Source organism: Malurus melanocephalus, unplaced genomic scaffold (genome assembly GCF_030028575.1).
Source record: "Malurus melanocephalus ecotype Western Australia unplaced genomic scaffold, MMel_1.1 scaffold_77, whole genome shotgun sequence".
Taxonomy (NCBI): domain Eukaryota; kingdom Metazoa; phylum Chordata; class Aves; order Passeriformes; family Maluridae; genus Malurus; species Malurus melanocephalus.
In genome coordinates, this window is record NW_026623309.1 from 2,121,070 (window position 1) to 2,141,461 (window position 20,392).

The following is a 20,392-nucleotide window of genomic DNA, read 5'->3' on the forward strand; positions in this document are numbered from 1 at the left end:
CCCCGCTCAGTCGCAGTCCGCCCGGCGGTGCAGCTCAGTGTGCGAGGGGCGGGCTGCCCGGCGCTGTTCCCGCCCCGCTCAGTCGCAGTCCGCTCGGCGGTGCCGCTCGGTGTGCGAGGGGCGGGCCGCTGGCGCTGTTCCCGCCCCGCTCAGTCGCAGTCCGCCCGGCGGTGCAGCTCGGTGTGCGAGGGGCGGGCCGCTGGCGCTGTTTCCGCCCGGCCGCGCAGTTTCCGCCGGAGCGGCATGTGGCGGCACGGGCAGCAGGGACKCGCCGGGCGCGGGGCGCGGCGCCGCGGGCCCCGATAGCGGGGGGCGGCCGCCACTGCAAGGCAAGGGGGGACAGCGGGGGCGACCCTCGGGAGGGGAGCCTCGGGAGGGGAGAGCGGCTCCTGCGGCTCTCCGTGCTGAGGAGGGGCCCGAGGGGCCTCTGAGCGGTGCTCACGCAGTTTCCCCTCCCCGCAGGCGCCGCGACCATGCTGGGAGCGGACGAGTTCATCAGCTCCCCGCCCAAGAAGACGGTGCGGTTCGGGGGGACCCTGGCCGACATCCTGCTCAAGTATGAAAAGGTGACTGCGGCTTTTCGGGGGCCGCGCTGTGCCCGGGCTGCTGGCTCCTGGGTGTCATTCCGTGAGAAGGCTCGTTCGTCTTACGCAAGWCCGTCTCTGAAGGTTTAGGGAAAAAAACTGCAGGCAGTTGAGTTCTGTAGGCTTGTGCCAGGCGGTATTGCTATGCGAGGGAAAAGTGAGTCAACGTGAGTGGCTGGGTGGATGTAAAGCCTGGCTTATGCCAAAGTGTGCACAGGGATCCAGCTGTGTCTGCAGGGAGAGCAGCTGAAAAGGAGCCAGCACCTTATTACTGCTGCTTCAGCCGTCTTTGAACCGGCTCTCTYGTGTTCTTGATGTACCTGTTCAGCAATAGTTGGTTGTTCAGGTACGTTGATKAAATTGGTACTTCTTACTGAAAAGTAATTTATTTATTTTTATTTCCCCTGCTAGGGTGATACCACGGATTTTGAATTGTTGAAACATCAGCTGTCAGATCCAGATATAAAGGTAAGATTTTGATAGTCGGGGGTCTGATAATCTAAAATTTGTCTGTCTGAGTGTAGTCATCAGACAAGTCATTTTGGTGCAAATACACAAATTCTTTGCTTTAAACGTTTAATTGTATTTAACAGCTTTTTACTTTGTGGAAACTGTCAGAATTAAAACTAAATGAAAAGAAGTCCATTTATACACATGCATATATGCAGTGTCTTCACAAATGGTATCTTATGCTTTCTGACTCTGCTGTACCCTTTGAGTCTGTTCCAGATACCATCTTTTTAGGTCACTCATGCTTGATTATAGAAACACTTCCATAGATCAAACTGTGGGTTCTGCCTTTCAGAGCCTTTAGGTTGCATTGAATTTTACCTTCTCAGTGAATCTTGTTTCATTAGGTAGTAATATGAATATGGGTTTAGTAGTTATACCTGGAAGTATTTGTCTCACAGCTCTCTTGTATATCTACAAGTACCYACCACATTTGTTATTTCAAGACTTTCATTCTCCTTTTGCTTAAACTGGAGCAAAAGAGAAAAGAAAATTGAGATGGAATGTTATTTCTTTTAAGTTCTTTTATGTTTTGTATGAGTGAGGTATCATGCCTTGCTCAGCCTGAGTGAAGCCTTTGTTTAAGAGTTGATATGGATGTATTCTGCACTCAAGAACTTTCATTGCTGAGGACACAAAATTTAAGAAATTCCTTTCATGTTAATGTGAAGACATTGTAGTTGCAGTCATAATCTTGGACGTGTAAGGATTTTGTTATTTTCTGCTAATAGGTAATGCTGTTTATTGGAATAATTACCTATTTTTTCTGCTTATTTTAAGGATGCCCAGATCATTAATTGGCTGCATGAATTTCGATCTTCTGTTGTATATTTGACCAAAGAGCTTGAACAACTGGTCAGCATTTTGCTGGTAAATATCTGTTTACTACATGGGAAGATTAAGAGTTTAGTACTCAAAACATCCTTGTTTGACGTCTTGATCTTTGCTTACTTTTAGAAGCTGCCGTGGTTGAGAAGGAGTCGAGAGGTTGTGGAAGAATATCTGAGCTTTCTTGGCAATCTGGTGTCAGCACAAACTGTGCATCTCAGGCCATGCCTCCGGATGATCGTGTCACAGTTTGTCCCCCGTAGGTTACTTCTCTCTTAATCTTCCTTGCTTCTAAATATCTTCCCTAGATAGATGAATTCTGTATAAACACTGCATAACATAGTACATTTTTGGGTTATTAGGTTTCATCYTGTTGATTATGATACAGAWGKYTTTTTGTACCTGGATTTTAGAAGATGTAGTCTAGTGGCTTATACAGATCCTGTTCTGAGGATGTGTTGAAAACGGATGAACTGTTCAATATTTTTACTACTAAAAAGCCAAAAGTGCAGTGAGGATCATGTCAGATGTTCTCAAGAACCTCCTGGCTCTGTGAATAAAACGGTTTTTAAGAAAGTCTTGTGGCTAATTTTGATGCTTTAGTCCTGGTGAAGACTGTTACCCAGCGTGTTTGCTATTGAATTTGTTACCTATAAGATTTATACAATTTTGATATAATAATCTCACTTTTTGTTAGCTCGAATAACCATCAGAGAAGATGATGTGGATATATCAGATTCTGATGATGATGATGAGAGTGAGTATAAAGGAAGCATGGCTTATATATGCTGCTGTAGTGCCTTTGCTAAAAAAKTATACAGTGCATGTTGCTCCTTTTTTGCAGAATTGAGTTCAATAAAACATCAAGAAACATCCTTAAGTTCCCAAGCCAAAGACTTTCTTGTACTCAAAACAATGGTGTGCTGACCCACTCCTTATTGCTTTCAAAATATTCCTGTTGTTGCAGTGTCTGTAGGAATAGAATGCACAGGAAAACATTCCTACTCCTAAGTTGTTTCAAAGCCAAAGAAAAGTTAGGAGTTGTTTGGTTTCCATTTCATTTACCTCAATKTACACCCCCATCAAAAAAAGCTTCTGGCAAATGCAGTTTCCTTGTGAATCTTTCAATTRTGTAGTCCCCACGAACTATGTTTACTGATTCCTGAATTAGTTTTCTGTGACCAAATAKGTAAGATACYTTTTTTTCCTCTAGACATTTCTGAAAACTTYGATACTTGCCACAGAGCACTGCAAACTGTTGCAAGATATGTTCCTTCGTGAGTATCGAATCCCTTGGGTTTATGTGCACTTGCAGATCTAAAGCTTGTGAACTGATGTGTTTTTTTCTCTCTTAATTGGAAATATAAAACTTTGCCTCATTGCATGGTTTTTCCTAGCATTCACTAACTGGTGGAATGCTCTATACAAACATGACATATCTGTAGGCATCAGCGGCTGAAAATCCTCTTAATGGAAATGGGAATTAGGAAAAGTGGTGTCAACAGTGGCTTCTCTTTTCTTCTGTATTCTACAGTAATCTTTGAAGTGGCTTCTAACTAGTGCACTGGAAAGTTTGACACTTATCTGTTTGGTGATCCTTGCCAAACCACATTTTATATGGTTACGTACCTTAMATTAAAGTTACTGTGAAATAAGCTTATTCCAGTACACCTTTAGAGTGCTGGAGTTCAATATTTGCAAACCTATATTAGGTCTGATTTTTTCTTTTTTAAAATTAATTATAGGACACCACAGTTCCTCATGCCGATACTTGTGGATTTCTTTCCTTTCATCAATAAATCAGAAAGAACTCTGGTAAGAGCTGTGAATATTTTTGTTGATTTGTTCACCTGTTTTTTTCTAATTGTGTAAATGAACTGTATGGTATTACAACAGATTTGATGGCAGTCAATGCAGGTTTTTGAAGAGTGGTGTTATATATATAATAATTACATGTATAATAACCATGTATAGGGTTGTGTCTGTTTAGTGTAAGGCTGTCCAAGCATGCTGAATTCCTTGGGCATGAGCATTGTGCTCATCTTTAATGACATCACCGCATATCTTTTCCACAGGATTGCTTTTTAATCAGTGCACACCATGGACCTCTTTGACGAGGAATCTCAGGGTTGTGTASTAAGGAGACGGTAGGATCCCTGTCTTGTTTGTTATCAAACCTGAAAYGTATTTGTCAGAGGAACAGGGGATTTGATAAGCAAACAAGAAACAACGGATGTTATAGGTGAAATCCGAATYGCCAGTAATGTAAAGCCCTAAGCTGTTTCATTACAGCTTTGGTGTAGTGTTCATATGCTGAAAAACAAACTGGAAACTTTTGACAGGTTATGGCTCTTGTTTGATCTTTATATTTACTTGTTCCAACTTGATATGTTGGCACTTTATATTATATTACAGAAAGGCAGGCTCTGCTCCTCCAGCCAAGTTCAGCTGAAGCTGTGTTTCGAACTCAATCAAGTGCTGAAAAATCTCTAAAGTTCTTTATATATCTTGCAAATTTTTTAAAATKTTTGGGTTTTTTGTTGTTGTTRTCTTAATCCAAGTAACTTTAAGCACCATCTCCTTATCTGTAAAATGGGGAGGTAATAACTCTTACATGGTGTTAGGAGTTTTACTTACTTATTTAATAGCTTGGTGAGGAACAAGTTGTGAAGAAATACATATCTGTTTCCAGAGCAAGGCTTAAATGAAGTGCAATAAAATGTGGACCATGCATTGTTCGATATTTCCTATTTATACCTTCTCATTAAACTATCTCTATGCATTTTATGTACTGACCAAACCTGTGGAAAAATCATATGTGCTCATGTAATTAAAGGTTGTGTTATAATGCATATTCACAAATAGACTATGGTATACTTAAATGTGGCACTTCACTTGATTTTAATGCACTGACTTGACAGTTTTGCTTTGTGAAAGCTGTAGCATTGTCATTTGTATATATCTGTGTACGCATGGGTGGGCCCATGCGTGCTTACAAAACTTGTCTGTTAAACTGCTTGATTTCTAATCAGAATGTCTGAGGAGGCACAGTTGTGCAGTTTAGAATTGTTGCTGGTATATTATTGCAATCTGAAATAAAGATGCATTGGTCTCATCTCAAGCAGTTCTACTATAGCTGGTTCTGGTTACAGTGAGGCATATGCTTCATTTCCCTAAAGACACTTTACACATAACCTCCTATGGAAATGAGTAACTTTTCTTATAGAATCTTTACACTCTGTCGAGGGGTTGTGGGGAAAATTTTCRTGGTAAAAGTAGATTAAGTAGTTAATGGTAACACAGCTTAACTATTGAAAGTTAAGGTTTAGTTTATATATTAACTTATTCTACATTAAACACAGTCTGTTTAAACCTACTTCTGGGTCTTTAGATAACGAATTAAGAAACTTGTTTTCTAGAAGTCTTTTGCAGAAATTTGACTTTCTGTTAGCATTATTATAGATACCAATTGATTTTGTATTGTAGGAATGTTATGTCCACAACCTGCTGCGAGTTACAGTGTACCTTCCTACTCTGAGGCTTCAAATTCTGGAGCTTATTGTTGAAAAACTGTTGAAGTTGGATGTAAGTTTATTCTGTGTTATCTTTTATGGAAGGTTGGTGTTAAAATACACAGAGTAGGAAATTAAATACGTTTCAGTTTTAGGCTTGACAAAAAAATATGCTTGTGATCATGAGTATAAACTCAGCCAAATTTACACTCCATTCCCAGACTTAAGATGTTCCCATATCTGAGGGTAACTGCACTGTTGCACTCTGCATGGRATCTCTGCCAGAATCCAAATAATTGTTTTGTGGTGATCAGCGCTAATGTGCAGAGAATGTGCTTCCCTTTGTGTGCTTGACTGGTCGTGTCATCTCTTTGAAGTAAAAGGATTTACAGTCCTAAAAGAAGACAGGAAGGGGAGCACWGTATATGATCACAGCTTTTTGCCTCACTTTGTAACTGTCTGGGGAGAGCTTGTCTTGGGGAGGTAAACTTTCAGAAAGTTGTATGCATTCACATATGGCACATCATTCCCTTGTAAAATATTTATTTAGTTGCAGCAAAATCTAGTCAAGATCTTACTCATGTTGTCATGTCTTTTATATAAATAATAAAACCCCCGATTCCATATTATTGTCATGGTTTTATAAAAGTTAATTTCTTGTTTGCAACTGTAGGTTAGCACTCCACAGCAAGAAATTGAAGATGCTGAAGAAACTGCTAATAACGGTGCTAGCGAGGAAAAATCTACAGAGGAGGGACTTTTTGACATGGTTGGCTATCTTGTTCCATTAAAATTTTCTTTTAGTAAAATTATGACTTCTGATGTCGCTGTGAACTAAGCGTAGGAATTAATTACTGCTTTGTTATTGCACTGCACGCAGCTCTTGAAACCTGAACAGCTGACAAATGATTAATATGTGCTCAGRTATTGACTTTATTCATGTGAACACCCAGTGTACATCCAGCAAATCAATTTCATTATGGAAAAACACAAGCAGCTGTGCAATAAAGSTGGTTAAAAAATTCCTGGCACTTGGCTTAGTTTGCAAAAACTTGCTTATACTGTATAATGAGATACTGCTTTGCTTAAAAAAAGAAAAGAAACTTTAACATATTGCTGAAAAATAAATTTAGTTTCACTTTTCCTGTAATTGCCRTCTCTGTGATTTGTGTATTTAAAGCTGCATGTGCCATTTTATCTACCAGGAGGAAGATGAAGACAGAAAAGGAAGCAAARGTGTCTCTCCCAGTAGTGAGAGAATGGCCCATCCACTTGCAGAGCGCCTGGACATCCTGATGACCATCCTGTTTTCATATATTAAAGATGTTTGCCACGTGGATGGTGAGGACACTTGCAATAACCAAACTGGTTGTTTTGCTAACAAGTAAGAAACACCTAAGAGAAGTTCTTGCTTTCTGCTGCTGCAAGACAGAGCAGAACTCTGCCATCAGCAGACCATAGTCCACACTCCTGCCTCTGCCCAGCTATTGGGAGAGATACAGTTAGGTTTAATCTTCAGATGGAAACATTCTGATCCATTAATGGGATACTGTATCCAAACTTAGGTATAAATATTTTTATCATTTGCTCTACYTGACTGTTAGAATTATGGATCCTTTCAACATCACAAGGACTGGAAATAGATCAAAACAACCAGACACATCAATCAATTTGCTTTGTTACAGGAAAAAACAAAAAGAAAGAAATATCTTTCATGGTTATGTATTAAGGATTTGAATTCCTTRGATTTATATATTTTAAACAGTATTTAGAAACCATTATGCTGTATCTGCTCCACATAAGTCAGGTGATTTATTTCTTAGTGTTTTTTTGTTGCTTTTCTGATCTAACACATTATTGCAAAGTTTGCATGTCTAGCAGCTTTATTTGTGTACACACTCACACAGAGATTCTTCATTTGCACCACCTTAAAAAGCAGTAGAACTGAACACTTGGATTTTTAGATGTCAGATAAACTGAGAAGTCAGTTTGACAGTATTTCTTTATATATTTCTTACTGGTGTGGAAAGATATAAATACCATTTCTACAGCACGAGGTCAGGAAAAARACCCCTGAAATGGCTCATTTTTTCTGTTTCTTGTGTAGGCAAGCTTGACATCAGCAACACAAAGCATTTGTATCGGGATCTGGTTTCTGTTTTTGACAAGCTCATTTTACCAACCCATGCTTCATGTCACGTACAGTATTTCATGTTTTACATCTGCAGCTTTAAATTGGTGAGTAAAAGCTGGTTTTACAATGCAGTGTCCTCTGTCATTTCTGCATCCTTGTTTTGGTTCTTTTTACAAAACAGTTGTTCTTTGCTGTAATTCTACTCTGAAGATAGCAATTACATCAGGATTCATTCGTATCTTTGTTTTCTTTCTATTATTCCTTTCTTTTTCTTTGTGGCTTCTCTTCCCATGTTGCTGATAAACCAATTACAGATGGAATCTTATCAAAACAGTTCTCTTCTACAAAAATCAGTTGGACTCTTTTACTCAAGACATGGGATGCAAGTTTCTTCAGCATCCCAAAACTATCCTAAAGATGCTGTCTGTTTGCTCTTTGATTTGAAAATCGTGCCTGCTGTTTGTTGTTCCCCCACCCCTCCATTTTCCCATCTCTCCCAACAAAMTGTTGTTCTTTCTTTTACAACTAAGTATAGAAAAAGACACAGAAATGAATACTCTTCCATCATGTGTAAGGATAGTTATTAACTGTAGTTATAGGTAGATTTTTTTAATGGTTTGGTTATAGAAATTAGTGGCAATTGAGTATGAAGAATCTGTCACATAAATACTGTCATCAGTATAACAACTCACAATTTCTATGTATCTTTTTTCCAGGGGTTGGCTGAAGCATTTTTAGACCATCTTTGGAAGAAACTGCAGGATCCAAACAATCCTTCAGTCATCAGGCAGACTGCTGGGAGTTACATTGGCAGCTTCTTGGCAAGAGCTAAATTTATTCCCATTGTGTAAGTTGTTTTCATACATGAGCAGAACCAAACAATTCATGCTGTTGTGGAGCTTAAGTATAGAATTGGTCTTCTATTCCCACTGCTTTGCCAGTAAGCCTGAATCAAGAGMCTTCAACAATACTGGTTCAGTGTCTTCTGGCATCTTGTGCCTTCACTGTTTGGGAGTGCTGATTGATTCATTTTATGCTTAGATAAAGGAGAAAGCTCATAACAGAATCTTTTTTTTTACAAAGAGATTTTTTTACTGATCTTTTTATAAAAACGAAGATTCTTGAATGTTTGTTTAATATATTTTCCACACCATTTCAGGTGTTATTTTTACACTTCTTTTTTTTCCTGTCACTACAGTACAGTAAAAGCATGTCTGGACCTTCTGGTGAACTGGTTGCATAAATACATTGATAATCAGGATRCAGGAACTAATGCTTACTGTGATGTAGCTCTCCATGGGCCATTTTATTCTACCTGTCAGACAGTGTTCTATACGCTTATTTTCCGTCATAAACAACTTCTGGATGGAAATTTAAGGAAAGGTGAGTGYATTCGATTTGAAAGGATTCATTAGAGGTTTTACTGTTGCTATGTTTTGTATTGGTCAATTCAGTCCAGTATCTGATGGCAAGTTGATGTKGTTCTCTAAATAAAATGAGGCAGCTTGTACACATTTGGGCCAGACCTCCACTGTGAGAGTGCCCTAGGATGTGCTTCTGTGGTGATGTGCAGAGTTCAGGCTTGTCACACTGGAAATTCTCAGAAATTAAGTTCAACTTACATGATATCGACCCTGTATTCACCAATTGTTCTTATTTTAAAGGTCTGGCATACCTRCAGAGTTTAAATTTTGAGCGCATTGTCATGTGTCAGCTAAACCCACTGAAGATCTGTATCCCATCTGTTGTCAACTTGTTTGCTGCCATTACCAGGTACCCACTCACTTATTCCAGTTGCAGCTTGGTACAGATTTTGTGTGTTTCTAAAACCAGCACAGTGCTTAAAAGATGTATTTTGTTAGGCACAGTATTGAATGTTTTCTGAGACATAACACTGCCCATATTCCTAGTTCAGTTTCAGGGAAATGTGATGTTTATTCCTAGTTCAGTTTCAGGGAAATCCTGATGATTGCTTTGTGTTGGAGCCAGTGTGATTGTACTTGGAATAAAGTTTATGGAAGCTTAGAGGAAGAGAGCAGACTCCTTACCTATCTTGTGAACTCCTAATATCAGCTGGAAAATGGAAGATAGAARTTGTATTTGTTAAGAAATGACTTTGTATTTTATGCCATCCATCTGAAATTTTTGCTTTGGGTGTACTAGAAGTGTTTATCTCTTCTTTATTCCATTTGTTAAAGGAAATACCAGTTGGTGTTCTGCTACACGATTATTGAGAGGAACAACAGGCAGTTCATCCCCGTTGTGCGGAGCGGCACAGGGGGGGACCTGGTGCAGACCTGCACCAACCCCCTCGACAGCTTCTTCCCCTTTGACCCCTACATACTCAAAAGGTAGAGTTGAAAAGTAAACAACTCCTTTGTGCCTTCTAGAAAATAATGATTAAAACCTGTAGGAAACTGTCAGTGTTTCTGCTGTTCACTTTTCTCCTTGCACCTTAGCACCTTTCATGTTCTGTATTTTAACCAGAGGTTTTCAAAGGTTTAAATTAAAATGTACCCCTRCTGTGAATACAATAACTCATTCTGTGCTTTGTTTCCTCTCTCAGATCAAAGAAGACCATTGATCCTATGTATCAGTTCTGGGAAGAGCTGAGTGCTGAAGATCTTGAGAACCTGAAGAAACCCATTAAAAAGGTGATCTTTCCTGATCCACATTTTGTCTGTCATCTGTCATCTTTTTATTACAGGGTATTGCTTAAAGTAGATAAGAGTACACGATATGTTTAGAGAAAACTGTGACTGAAATTTAGAAGCTTTAGGAATTGAATCTATTCTTGCCTTGRGAGCACTTTKTCCTCTTCTGCWGCACAGGAGCCCCTTGAAAGCTTTRTGAAKGTGCTCAGAAAATGGACATGATGATGTTACTGAGAAATCCACCCTGCACATGTAATTTAGTTCCCATATTTCATAATGAGAGTACRTCTAATTCTCTTACCATTCCAACTGGCCACAATTGTAGTGTAAATCCGGGTCTCTRTTAAAATTTGACAGTGTCTTCCTGCTCTCACTGATCCTTTCAAATTCTTGCAGGGTTCTTCTGAAGATGAAGATGATGACTTTCTGAAAGGAGAAACTCCTCAGAATGATAGTGTGGTTGAAATTGCTCCGAATTCTTACGAGTCCAACACGCGGAGCCCCGTGAGCAGCATTGGCTCCCCTGCAGACTGTTATGTRCCGTACCCACTGTGACAACCAGAAGGGAAAAGGTTGAAAATTGTGTGCAATGTTTTGCTGTGGAAAGAGACTTGAGCTTCACTTTCCAAACTGACAAATGTTTAAATAATTACATTTAAGAAAAATTACTGTTTCTTAGTCATCAGATTTCTACAGATATGTTAAAGTCACATGTTGCTAGAAAAGTTTAGAGAATAAATAGGGTGATATTTTACAAATTTCACATTGAAATGGTTTTTATGACTTAGAAGGATTTTTTTACAGTTTTTTTTCTGACTCTTCAAAATTTTGTTTACTAATATTTCTCTACAAGGTTTTATATAGCAGAAGTAAAATTCTGGTGTTTGTTCCTGCAGATTTGTATGAGGGCCACAATTCCACTGTCAGTATTCTGGCTGATGACTCTTCTTGAGTTGGTTTCAAAGTTAATTGTGTAATCTCTCAATAGGCAGGGTGTGACTCCAGTCTGACAGTGGTTCTTACACACATCTCTTCAGCTTTCCCTGCCTATAGAACAGTTCTTGGTGAAGCCAAGTGGGACATGTAATCAGAMTGAAAGCATTATTCCTCCCTAAATCTGTAGCTGCCACACCTTTTCCAGCTATGAAAGCTCAGACATGCAAAAGTGRTGGTTGTTGGAAGTGTTGAAAATGAGGGAGTAGCTGAATGTATTATTTATAGRTAGTTTTCTTTAGGGTGCTTGTGAAGCACTCTGAGACTTGTGAAGCACTCTGGTATTTATTTGCAGGATTTGAAGTTTATATGTGAATGCTGAAAATAGAAAAAAAAAAAATCTTCCCTTGTGGAAAGGAAGTRATGGTGTCAGTGGTGTCCTTGTGTTGTCCATGTGTCTGTCAGTCAGTGTAGAGTTTCTCTACAGAGGTTTCTTGTCTTTTCATCGTTGCTGGCTTTTAGATTTGAGTAAGAATATGAACAATGGGGGGGAAAAAAAGTTATTTGTGTACCATTTAGTTTAAAACTTTATGCCTTTGGGACTAAACTCTAATTACCCTTCTTTAGAATCTGAACTTGGAGGCTTTTGAGACATTTTTATTTGGAACCAATAAAGTTTGATGCAAGAAGTGCAATTCAGACATCTTTGAGAAAGCCACGTTTCTGTATGAAACTGAGGTGCCCTCTGTGTAGTCTGACATTTCAAAGTTGGGGTATTCATTCTGACAGACTGCAGAATTGAATTTTGGGGATAACATTGCAAAGTACATCAGTGGACCTGTTCATCATTGTACAAACGGAGAGGTTTTGGTTTTAATTGTAGTCCTCTTTATTGTGAGTCCTGAGTAATAAACAATAGATTTCCATCTCAAATAATTGCATTTTCTGCTGGCACGGGAAACCCCTTCTCMGATCAACAGCAAGGAAAACATCCTTTGAAAGATGTCTTTCATACACTTTTTCCAAAATGAGACTCCAATAAATTTCCCCAGGTATGTGATTCAGGAGCTTCCACGTCTCATTAAAAGCACAAAAAAAAACCCTGTAAGTGTAATGTGCAGACACTGAATGGTCTGTACTGCAGCTGAACAGCTTTAACTTGTTTAAGTGTTTCTGGAACCTGTGCTATGACAGCAGGTTTGTTCAGTGAAATTGCAGGCAGGTGTGCTGGCAGGTGTTGGTGTTTTGCTAAAGAKACTTTGTACCAACAGCTGGGAGAGGAATGCTCATCCTGAGCTGCAGTTTTGTCTCACCGGAGAWATGCAATGTATCTTTTGAAGAAAGCSTTTATTCTGCCACAGAATCATRAAGTCATRGAAYGGCCWGGGTKGRAAGGGACCTTAGAGATCACCTAGTTCCAGCCACGCTGTCATTGTCATGGTCACCTTCCACTAGACCAGTTTGCTCAGAGCCCAATGCAGCCTGGCCTGAACACTTCCAGGGACAGTTTATTGTGTGAAGATGGATGGAAAGGGGTCCTGAGCATTTACTGTCTGTGGGCTGTGGACAGTCCAGGTGTCTGGCTGCCCACATTCCCTGCGGGTGAATTACGCTGCTGCTACCGTGCTTATTTTTCTTAGTGTTCTCAACACACAATAGGAGGAAAAAAAACCTGGTCTTTAAGGAAAAACTGTCATCCTTGGGATTGTCTGAAAAATCTCTCTTGTGTTTGCTGGGGTAGAGGATGGTGGTRTGGGGATTGGCCTCTTCTCCCTGGCACCCAGTGCTAGGACAAGGGGAGATAGTCTTTAACTGTGCTGGGGGAGGTTTAGGTTGGACATYAGGAATYATTTCTTCACAGAAAGGATGATTAGACATTGGAATTGGCYCGCTCAGGGAGCTGTGGAGTCACCATCCCTGAGGGTGATGGACGTGGCASTCAATGCCRTGGTACGSTTGACACCRTASTGTTCAGATASAGATTGGGCTYGATGATCTCAGAGGTCTTTTCCAACCTAATTCATCCAGWGATTCGTAAATTTGTGRCTTTATGACTGATATTCCAAAACTRTKTCATACSACAACTTACGGATAGCCCCGCAGTGGCGGGAGGGGGCGATTTCTGCAGTTACCGGTTAAAGCCCTCAGGCGGGGCCGCCGTGCCCAGCCATGATTCTGTCAGTCCCGCCGAGTTTCCTCCGGCCCCAGCCCCGCTGCCAGCGGAGTTTCCCGGTGCCCGTTCCCGGCCGTTTCCCGGTTCCCGTTCCCGGCCCCGTTCCCGGCCGGTTCCTGGTTCCCGTTCCCAGCCCCGTTCCCCGTTTACCCGATTCCCGTTCCCAGCCCAGCCGCGGGCGGTGCCGTGCCCTCAGCCCTCAGCCGCTTTCCCAGCGCCCCGCGCGGCTCCGCCCGGCCCGGCCCGGCGCGGCCTGAGGAGGGAGCGCGGAGCCGCCTCGGGCCCGGGCCCGGCGCTCGCCGCGATGCCGCTGCTGGTTAACGGAGCGCGGGTGGACCTGGCCCGGCCCACGGGGGACATGATCCGCGCCCACCCGCACCTCGAGGTGAGGGAAGCGGGCGGGGGCCTGTCCGGGGTGCCCGGGAGAAGCCGCGGTCACGGCCGGGCGGGGCGGTGGCGGAGCGGGGCGGCCTCGGGCTGCAGCGGCCCCGGGACAGGGGTGGCTCCCAGCCCGCGTTCCCCGCGCTGGGACAGCGGATAAACCGCGCCGTGGTGGAACAGAAATGACCTGTGTCCGCGGAGCGGCTCACGGTGAGGGTGCGGCCAGGGGTGGGGTGCCCCGGCAGGGCCAAGCGGGCATGTTCTGCGCCAAATAGCCAAAACTGGCCATAAAAGCCAAACTGGCCTCTCTCTAAGGAAGGTGTTGACCTTGCTTGCAGTTTAAATGTTATAATCTTGACAGCGGAGTGCGAGCCAGGAATGTGAGCAGAGCTGCCTGGGGAGGTGTTTTCCATCCGAAGGTGTTTCTTTAGAGACCCTGAGATTATGCAGAAAACCAGGGCAAATTTGATAAAGCTGTGAAGTGTTTTTTGAGCCCAGAATGGAAATTCATTTCGTCCCCAGCAGGTCTGTGATAAAGCACTGCAATAGTCACAGCCCAGGAATCCGGGTTTTCCATGCACCAATCAAGCTAATAAACAGCAATATTTTGATACGTGCTAAATAAATATTCTGGATTATGGCAGTAGAACACTGACACTCCTGTATATCAAAAGTTTCCTGTTCTGATTAAACTTGTTTGATCASTTCTGGTATTATCTAATGTAAACTTTGTCCAGTAAAATGTTTTTTATCCTCCATTTTAGGGTCCATAAAACAGGAAAAGGTGTTTTGTGCATCTCTGAAAAGATGGGATTTAACTATTAACTTGATCAGTGTCAGGAAAGAAGAAACTTTCAATAATTCAGAATACTCTGTAATAAAAAACACATGTGTTTCTCTCTGACCTCAGTCCCTTTGCTTTTCAGAGGTGATGTTTCTGTGAAGTAATGGATACACCTGAGAATTCAGCCACTGTAGTATCTGTTATCATTTATCTTTAGGAAAAGGCAAAACTTCTCAGAAGTCAGCCTGCTCAGATTGTGGAACCCAAAGGCCTTCTCTATGTCCAGCAGAGAGARTTTGCAGTGACCACCCCTAAAGATGGTGTGTAGGAACATAAACATTTCTTCTTGTACTGAAGCAGTGATTGTGAGAGCTGAGTTCTTACAGTGTTTTCCTCCTTTGAAATAGGTTCTGTTTCCATTCTGGGATCAGATGATGCCACTACCTGCCACATAGTTGTRCTCCGACACACAGGTATCTCTAAAGGACGTTCAGAGCAAAGCCTGTACCCATGAAGTAAGGAATTAGTACTGGTTTATGTGGCATTGATAAAATAAACCACAGTTACATTASTATAAACCTGAATCCCCAAAAGTCACATAATGTGTTAATTAAAGGCTGCTTTAGAGAGCTGGTGTATGAGAGGTTCAGGGTTCTCATTGCTCTGTGAGCAGAGTTTACCTTGCTCTGCACAGGTGACCAGTGGCAGTGGCATTGCAGCCCTGGGCTGTGTAGAGGTAGAATTTGTGGAGAGAACCTCACTGTGTGCCTGGATTTGCTCTGTGAGCAGAGTTTACCTTGCTCTGCACAGGTGACCAGTGGCAGTGGCATTGCAGCCCTGGGCTGTGTAGAGGTAGAATTTGTGGAGAGAACCTCACTGTGTGCCTGGATTTCTGCCCTTGGAGACACTGCCTGGTGCTGTTGAGAGGGCGCTTGTACCCCTGACGTGAGTGGTGCTGGTTTTATAGTGGGCACACCCAGAGGTTGTTCCCAAGCCCCTGAGCCGTGTCCAGTGCTGAGGCCACTGTCCCCTGGGCATTGGGCAGTGCTGGGGGCAGCTCCGTGCTGCAGCCGTGGGGGCTCTCACTGATGGTCACAGTCACTGAGTCCCTGTTCTGTGCCCTCCCCAGGCAGCGGAGCCACGTGCCTGACACACTGCGACGGCTCGGACACGGAGGCCGAGGTGTCGCTCATCATGAGCTCAGTAAAGTCCTTCTCTACCACCACAGGCTGTGGCAGGTCAGCTCTGCTCCTTTCTTGTGCTCTGCTCCTCTCCAAGGTYGCTGCAGCTCGCACCGGGGGCAGTGGGGAGGTGATTGTGGGGGCTTCAGCCAAGGGAACTGTGCAGGAAATCCCTCTTGATCAGCAGCCGCATGGCAAGTGATAGTGATTCCTTGATGATGATTTTGGGGGCATTTTTAGAAGTTATTTAAAGCATGGTTCTGTTCTGAAGAGTGTCTCTGTAAAATGCCACCATGAGATTTGTGTTTCCCATTTAACTTCTGTTTCAGATTTGCAAAATTTTTCATATAACTGGTTTTTGGTTTATATTATATTTTTCCTTTCAGAATGTTTGATTTGTAAATTCTTTTCTGCATCTGACAATCCATCAGGGATTTTTCTAAGTCCACTTAAAAAAAGAAAATTARAAAGGGTGTGTGGGACAGGACAGTGGGTAAAGATCTCTAAAACATAATTTAGCAGACAAGCCTCTTTCTGGATGTGGAGTTTTTTGCCTCTGTGGTTTGTTAAGGGCAAAAGCTAACTCATGAACTTAAATTCATGATTTGTAAGGACTTGTCTTTACATAGACACTGCTTGGAAAGAACCCTGCTGCATGATCCAGAATAATTKTGAGGAGGTCATGGAGCAAAAATCTTTGCTTAATTAACCCTTTGTTGGAACTGAAAGGTGATTACAAAGTTCAATCCAAACCAGAGGTGCTGACCATCAGAGATATCCCTGGGATAGAATTGCATRTATTTAATGCCTCTTCAAGCTTTTTCCTCTGCCATTTCCTGGGTTGATCTCTGAAGTTTTCAGACTGGATTTACTGTAACTTGCTTTGTGATGCAAACCAGCTTGGTGCATGTGACTGTAATAAGTGAGGYTTCTCTAATGATTGCTTTGCAATTTGGGCTGGGGATTATTTTGTAAAGCTATTCATTTTGAGCTGTCTTTTTAATTGCTGTTTCCTGTTATTCCATCTCTGTTAGGCTGGAAGTGCACCTAGTTGGAGGTTTCAATGATGATAGGCAGTTATCACAAAAACTTACTAATCAGCTTCTTAGTAAGTTCATGTTTTTTCCACTCTCATGTCAAAAAAAAAAAATCTGGCTGGATTTGGGTAGAGTTTGTTTGTAATCTGAGTCCCCGGTGATTTACTACAAAGAAATGTGGATTGACTTTGAAGGGTGTTTTTCTGTGCCTGAGAAGGTGGTGTGGAGCGGGGTTGGACTGCTGGGGCTTGCCCATGGCTGGTGCCTGGGACAGAGGGGCTGGTCCTGTCACTTGTCCCTGGCTCACACTGGGGTGTGGAGAGTTGGGTGCAGTTCAGATGGGCTTTGATTCCTGGCCAGATTCCTGCCAATCTGTGGTGTGTTCTTGGGCGTCATCTGCACATGTGGATGACTTTATTAGTTACCCTTCAGTTCATACCTTAACGTGATGAGGTGAAATTTAATTATTGTTTGGAATTGTCCRATTAAAAACGTTGGGTCTGTTTATAAAATCCATAGTCCAGAGGAGTGATGGCAGTGCTTTAGTGATGACTGGAAATGCTGCATACCTTGAAGTGCTCTGGCTTGTGCTGAGCACTTTCTGAGCATGGGGAGGGAGCAGGGATGGGGCAGATGCCAGGAGGGAGGTGTTTAAAGGGGTGAACAAAAWAAGAAAACCAAAGGCCCAGGCTGCAGCCTTGTGGCTGTGACACCTGATCTGTGTTGTATGTCATGTGAGAGTTCTGTCAGAATAATGTATTTTGGTTAATTTATTTTAACCTTCAGATTTTCATGGATCAAGTTATAATTTGAATCATTAATGCTGTATTGCTGTCAGAACCTAAAAAAATTTTTTTCTGGTGTCTGGGATGGTGAAAGGCACACCTAATTTACAGTTAATGAAAGACTGGGTTTGTTCCCTATATATGTAACATTTTAGGAAAAAACATTTAAATATAAGCTGCTAAATGTRTATTAGACTAAAGCAGAGCTGATGTGATGCCAGAGCTAAACCGTGTCAGTAGAAGGAGTAAGTGGCTAAAAAGATCTTTTTTAGCAGATTTTTGCYGTTACAAAGGCCCCCCTCTGTAAATTCCTGATAGTTTGAAGCACATGTGCAGAACACTGTTTGCTGTATTGCCCTACTTGGGGCAGGGGTTTGGGTGTGTGCCCCTTGCCCCCAGACAGCAGCGCCCTGTCACCACTCACTGACACATTGCTGCTCTCCTTGTCACCGCAGGAGCGTTTGATCTCCAGCCAGAGGAGGTGCATTTAGTGACTTTCTGTGTAACAGGTAAGAAAATGCTCCCCTGTGTTTGGAAGTACCTTTCCTGAAATCAGAGGGCAGGGGACATTTCACACATGSTGTTTTCTCTGTCCTGTAAGAAACAGCACAGGTCCTCCCTAAGGATGTGTAATTTTCAGTTATATTGCGGGTGTGTGTGGTGCTGTCAGAGCCAATGCAGTGGGGATTCTCTCCTGAGCAAGTGCTGCTGCTCTGCAGCCAACTCGTCATCATGGCCAGGTTATGTTGGCACATTTATCCCAAGCAACAGGCTCTGTACCTCTGGGTATCTTACAGTTGAGGACACCTATGGACCTTTGTCCTGCTGGGCTGCTGGACCTCCCTGCTGCAGGGTCCAGTGGATACATAAACTTTCAGTTAGTTCATAGTGTGTGATGTCACATGGAGGAATAATTTCCTTTTCCTTGCATGATTTTGAGGTCATATTTCCATCCTCTTTTCTTGTCAGAGCTGTTGGTGACTTACATCTCCCAAACTTGGCATCACGGTTGTTTTGCATTGTGTTATTTTTTTCTGTAAGTTGTCCATGCAGAGGTGGGGGCAGTTGGCTGGAGCTGTTCTGGTAGGAGACAGCTCCAGGTCCCATGCATGTTTTTACTGACCTCTACCTTCTTTTCCATATTTCTTTCAGGCTTCCTTGTTTTTTCCATCTTTTGCAATATCAGATCTGTTGCTCTCCAGTAACATATAATWAAATAAAATCCAAAGCCCTACAAGTTTAACTTCTTTTTTTTTTTCCATACAGAACTAAATGACAGAGAAGAACAAGATATTCACTTTCCAATCATTTATGGAATAGGTGAGTTAGTTAAATTAGAATTGATTTTTTTTTTAACTGGAGTGATTTTCAGATTCCAGTAGAAGATGGGCTGCCTTTAATGACTTAGTAAAGGCCGCCCTAAAAGTTTGACAGTGGTGGCAGAGGCATAGGTAAAAATACGTTTCTTGTGGTGCCCCAGATRGGGAGATGTGCACACATGGAAGGGGCTGTGTACAAATGCAGACACATTTTTTTCCTTTAACTGCACTGAAGATTTTATCAACATCCAGCTAGTGCACTAAATTTCTGCTTAGAATTCCACCTTCTTCTCATTGATTACTCAGTGTTTTTTCTAATTAGTTCACACAGCTGTGGAATACTGAAATGCTGCCAAGGGAGATTTAGTAGAAATGTGTTTTCACCAGTTCAGGATCTGAGAAATACAAATRTGTGATGGGTTCTGCAGTTTGTGTTGGGGACATGGTCATTGTAAACAATTAATGGTCAATTGAAACAAATAATTCTTACTGTATTTCATCTCTATTTCCCACCAGCTGTGAATGTTAAAACAGCAGAGATTTTCCCTGCCACCTTCCCAGATAAAGGGCCGGATGAGGATTTGCGTTCAGCCCATGTTTTAACAGGAGCACCAGTGAGTAAAAGTAATGGGAGAAAAATGGTATTTTTGCCAGAGGGGAAACCAGTCAGGGGCACTGAAACATCCGGAGTTCGAGATAAAAAACCCTTTGGTAGCTCTGCCTCTCTGGGTTCTGGGTGTGTTGTTACCATTCTGTGTGGTGTTTGTCAGAGTGGTTGGGTGATGTAAATGCAGTGGGGGGGAAAAGCAGGGCCGAGCTGGCCCAGGGTGCCTGGGGCAGGCCAGACTGAGGGGATTTGCTCCTTGTCTGGATGAGCCCCTTCAGCCTCCCCATCTCCTCACAGCTGACCAACATCTACGATGCAAAGACTGAACAGCTCCGCATTGGGCCTTATTTCTGGGGGCCTTTCCCACATGTGGATTTCTGGTTGGAACAAGATGATGCACAGATTTTACAGGTACCTGAAACAAACTCTCTTTTTTTTTTTACCTTATAGCTGAGTAGAGAGAGGGGAGTGTAGTCTGTTACAACTTTTTGCAGTGCCCTGCTGTCCCAGGGAGGGTAGGGAATACCTTCTAGAAGGGCGGGATAACTGAGGACATTGTATTTGGAATGTCAAGCAGCTCTTGCTCCCATCTTCTTTTACAGAACCTTTCCACATCGCCCTTGGCTGAGCCACCCCACTTTGTTTCCCATATTAGATCTACATTAACATTTCTCAAAGAACATCCATTTCCWTCTCGGTCCCTGTTCCCCGACAGGAAACCTCGCATCTACAAAAAAAATGAAGAAGGGCTGTGGGAACAGRTTTGTTCTGACAAAATCTAACCTGGAACCCACCCCACAACTGCTTTAGGGGACTACAATCTTGCAAGAAGAGCAATTTGTTGCAAATAGCATATTGCTGGTCACAAATACCATTGTTCCTGTGCTTTTCAAAATAAAATATTTTGATAGAAGTAACTTGCYTTTTTTCTGCATTACTTCTGTAGARATCAGGGTTTCTTTGGATAAGA

General features: G+C 42.3%; 2 protein-coding genes across 4 annotated transcripts; both read left to right on the plus strand.

The window, feature by feature from the left end:
• The first annotated feature begins 202 nt into the window (after positions 1–202).
• On the plus strand, positions 203–12,201 carry RRN3 (RRN3 homolog, RNA polymerase I transcription factor). Its single transcript, XM_057367314.1, has 18 exons — positions 203–329; positions 463–566; positions 996–1,052; positions 1,875–1,964; positions 2,052–2,181; positions 2,620–2,679; positions 3,136–3,199; positions 3,668–3,737; positions 5,409–5,507; positions 6,108–6,203; positions 6,640–6,775; positions 7,542–7,672; positions 8,285–8,415; positions 8,767–8,951; positions 9,233–9,341; positions 9,767–9,919; positions 10,135–10,222; positions 10,619–12,201. The coding sequence occupies exons 2-18, from the start codon at positions 474–476 to the stop codon at positions 10,775–10,777; spliced, it is 1,851 nt and encodes a 616-aa protein (XP_057223297.1). The 5' UTR covers positions 203–329; positions 463–473; the 3' UTR covers positions 10,778–12,201.
• Positions 12,202–13,558: 1,357 nt separating this feature from the next.
• Positions 13,559–20,333, plus strand: NTAN1 (N-terminal asparagine amidase). 3 transcript variants are annotated; one of them, XM_057367315.1, is made up of 10 exons: positions 13,559–13,713; positions 14,711–14,813; positions 14,901–14,966; positions 15,623–15,731; positions 16,709–16,782; positions 17,952–18,005; positions 18,763–18,816; positions 19,332–19,429; positions 19,720–19,833; positions 20,025–20,333. In XM_057367315.1, exons 1-10 carry the CDS (start codon positions 13,633–13,635, stop codon positions 20,202–20,204), a joined length of 933 nt encoding a protein of 310 aa, XP_057223298.1. In that variant the 5' UTR covers positions 13,559–13,632; the 3' UTR covers positions 20,205–20,333. The 3 variants fall into 3 exon arrangements, with proteins under 3 accessions (XP_057223298.1, XP_057223299.1, XP_057223300.1); XM_057367316.1 differs by lacking the exon at positions 14,711–14,813 and having other exon boundaries at positions 13,651–13,713; positions 14,901–15,008; XM_057367317.1 differs by lacking the exon at positions 14,711–14,813 and having other exon boundaries at positions 13,657–13,713.
• The last annotated feature ends 59 nt before the right edge of the window (positions 20,334–20,392 follow it).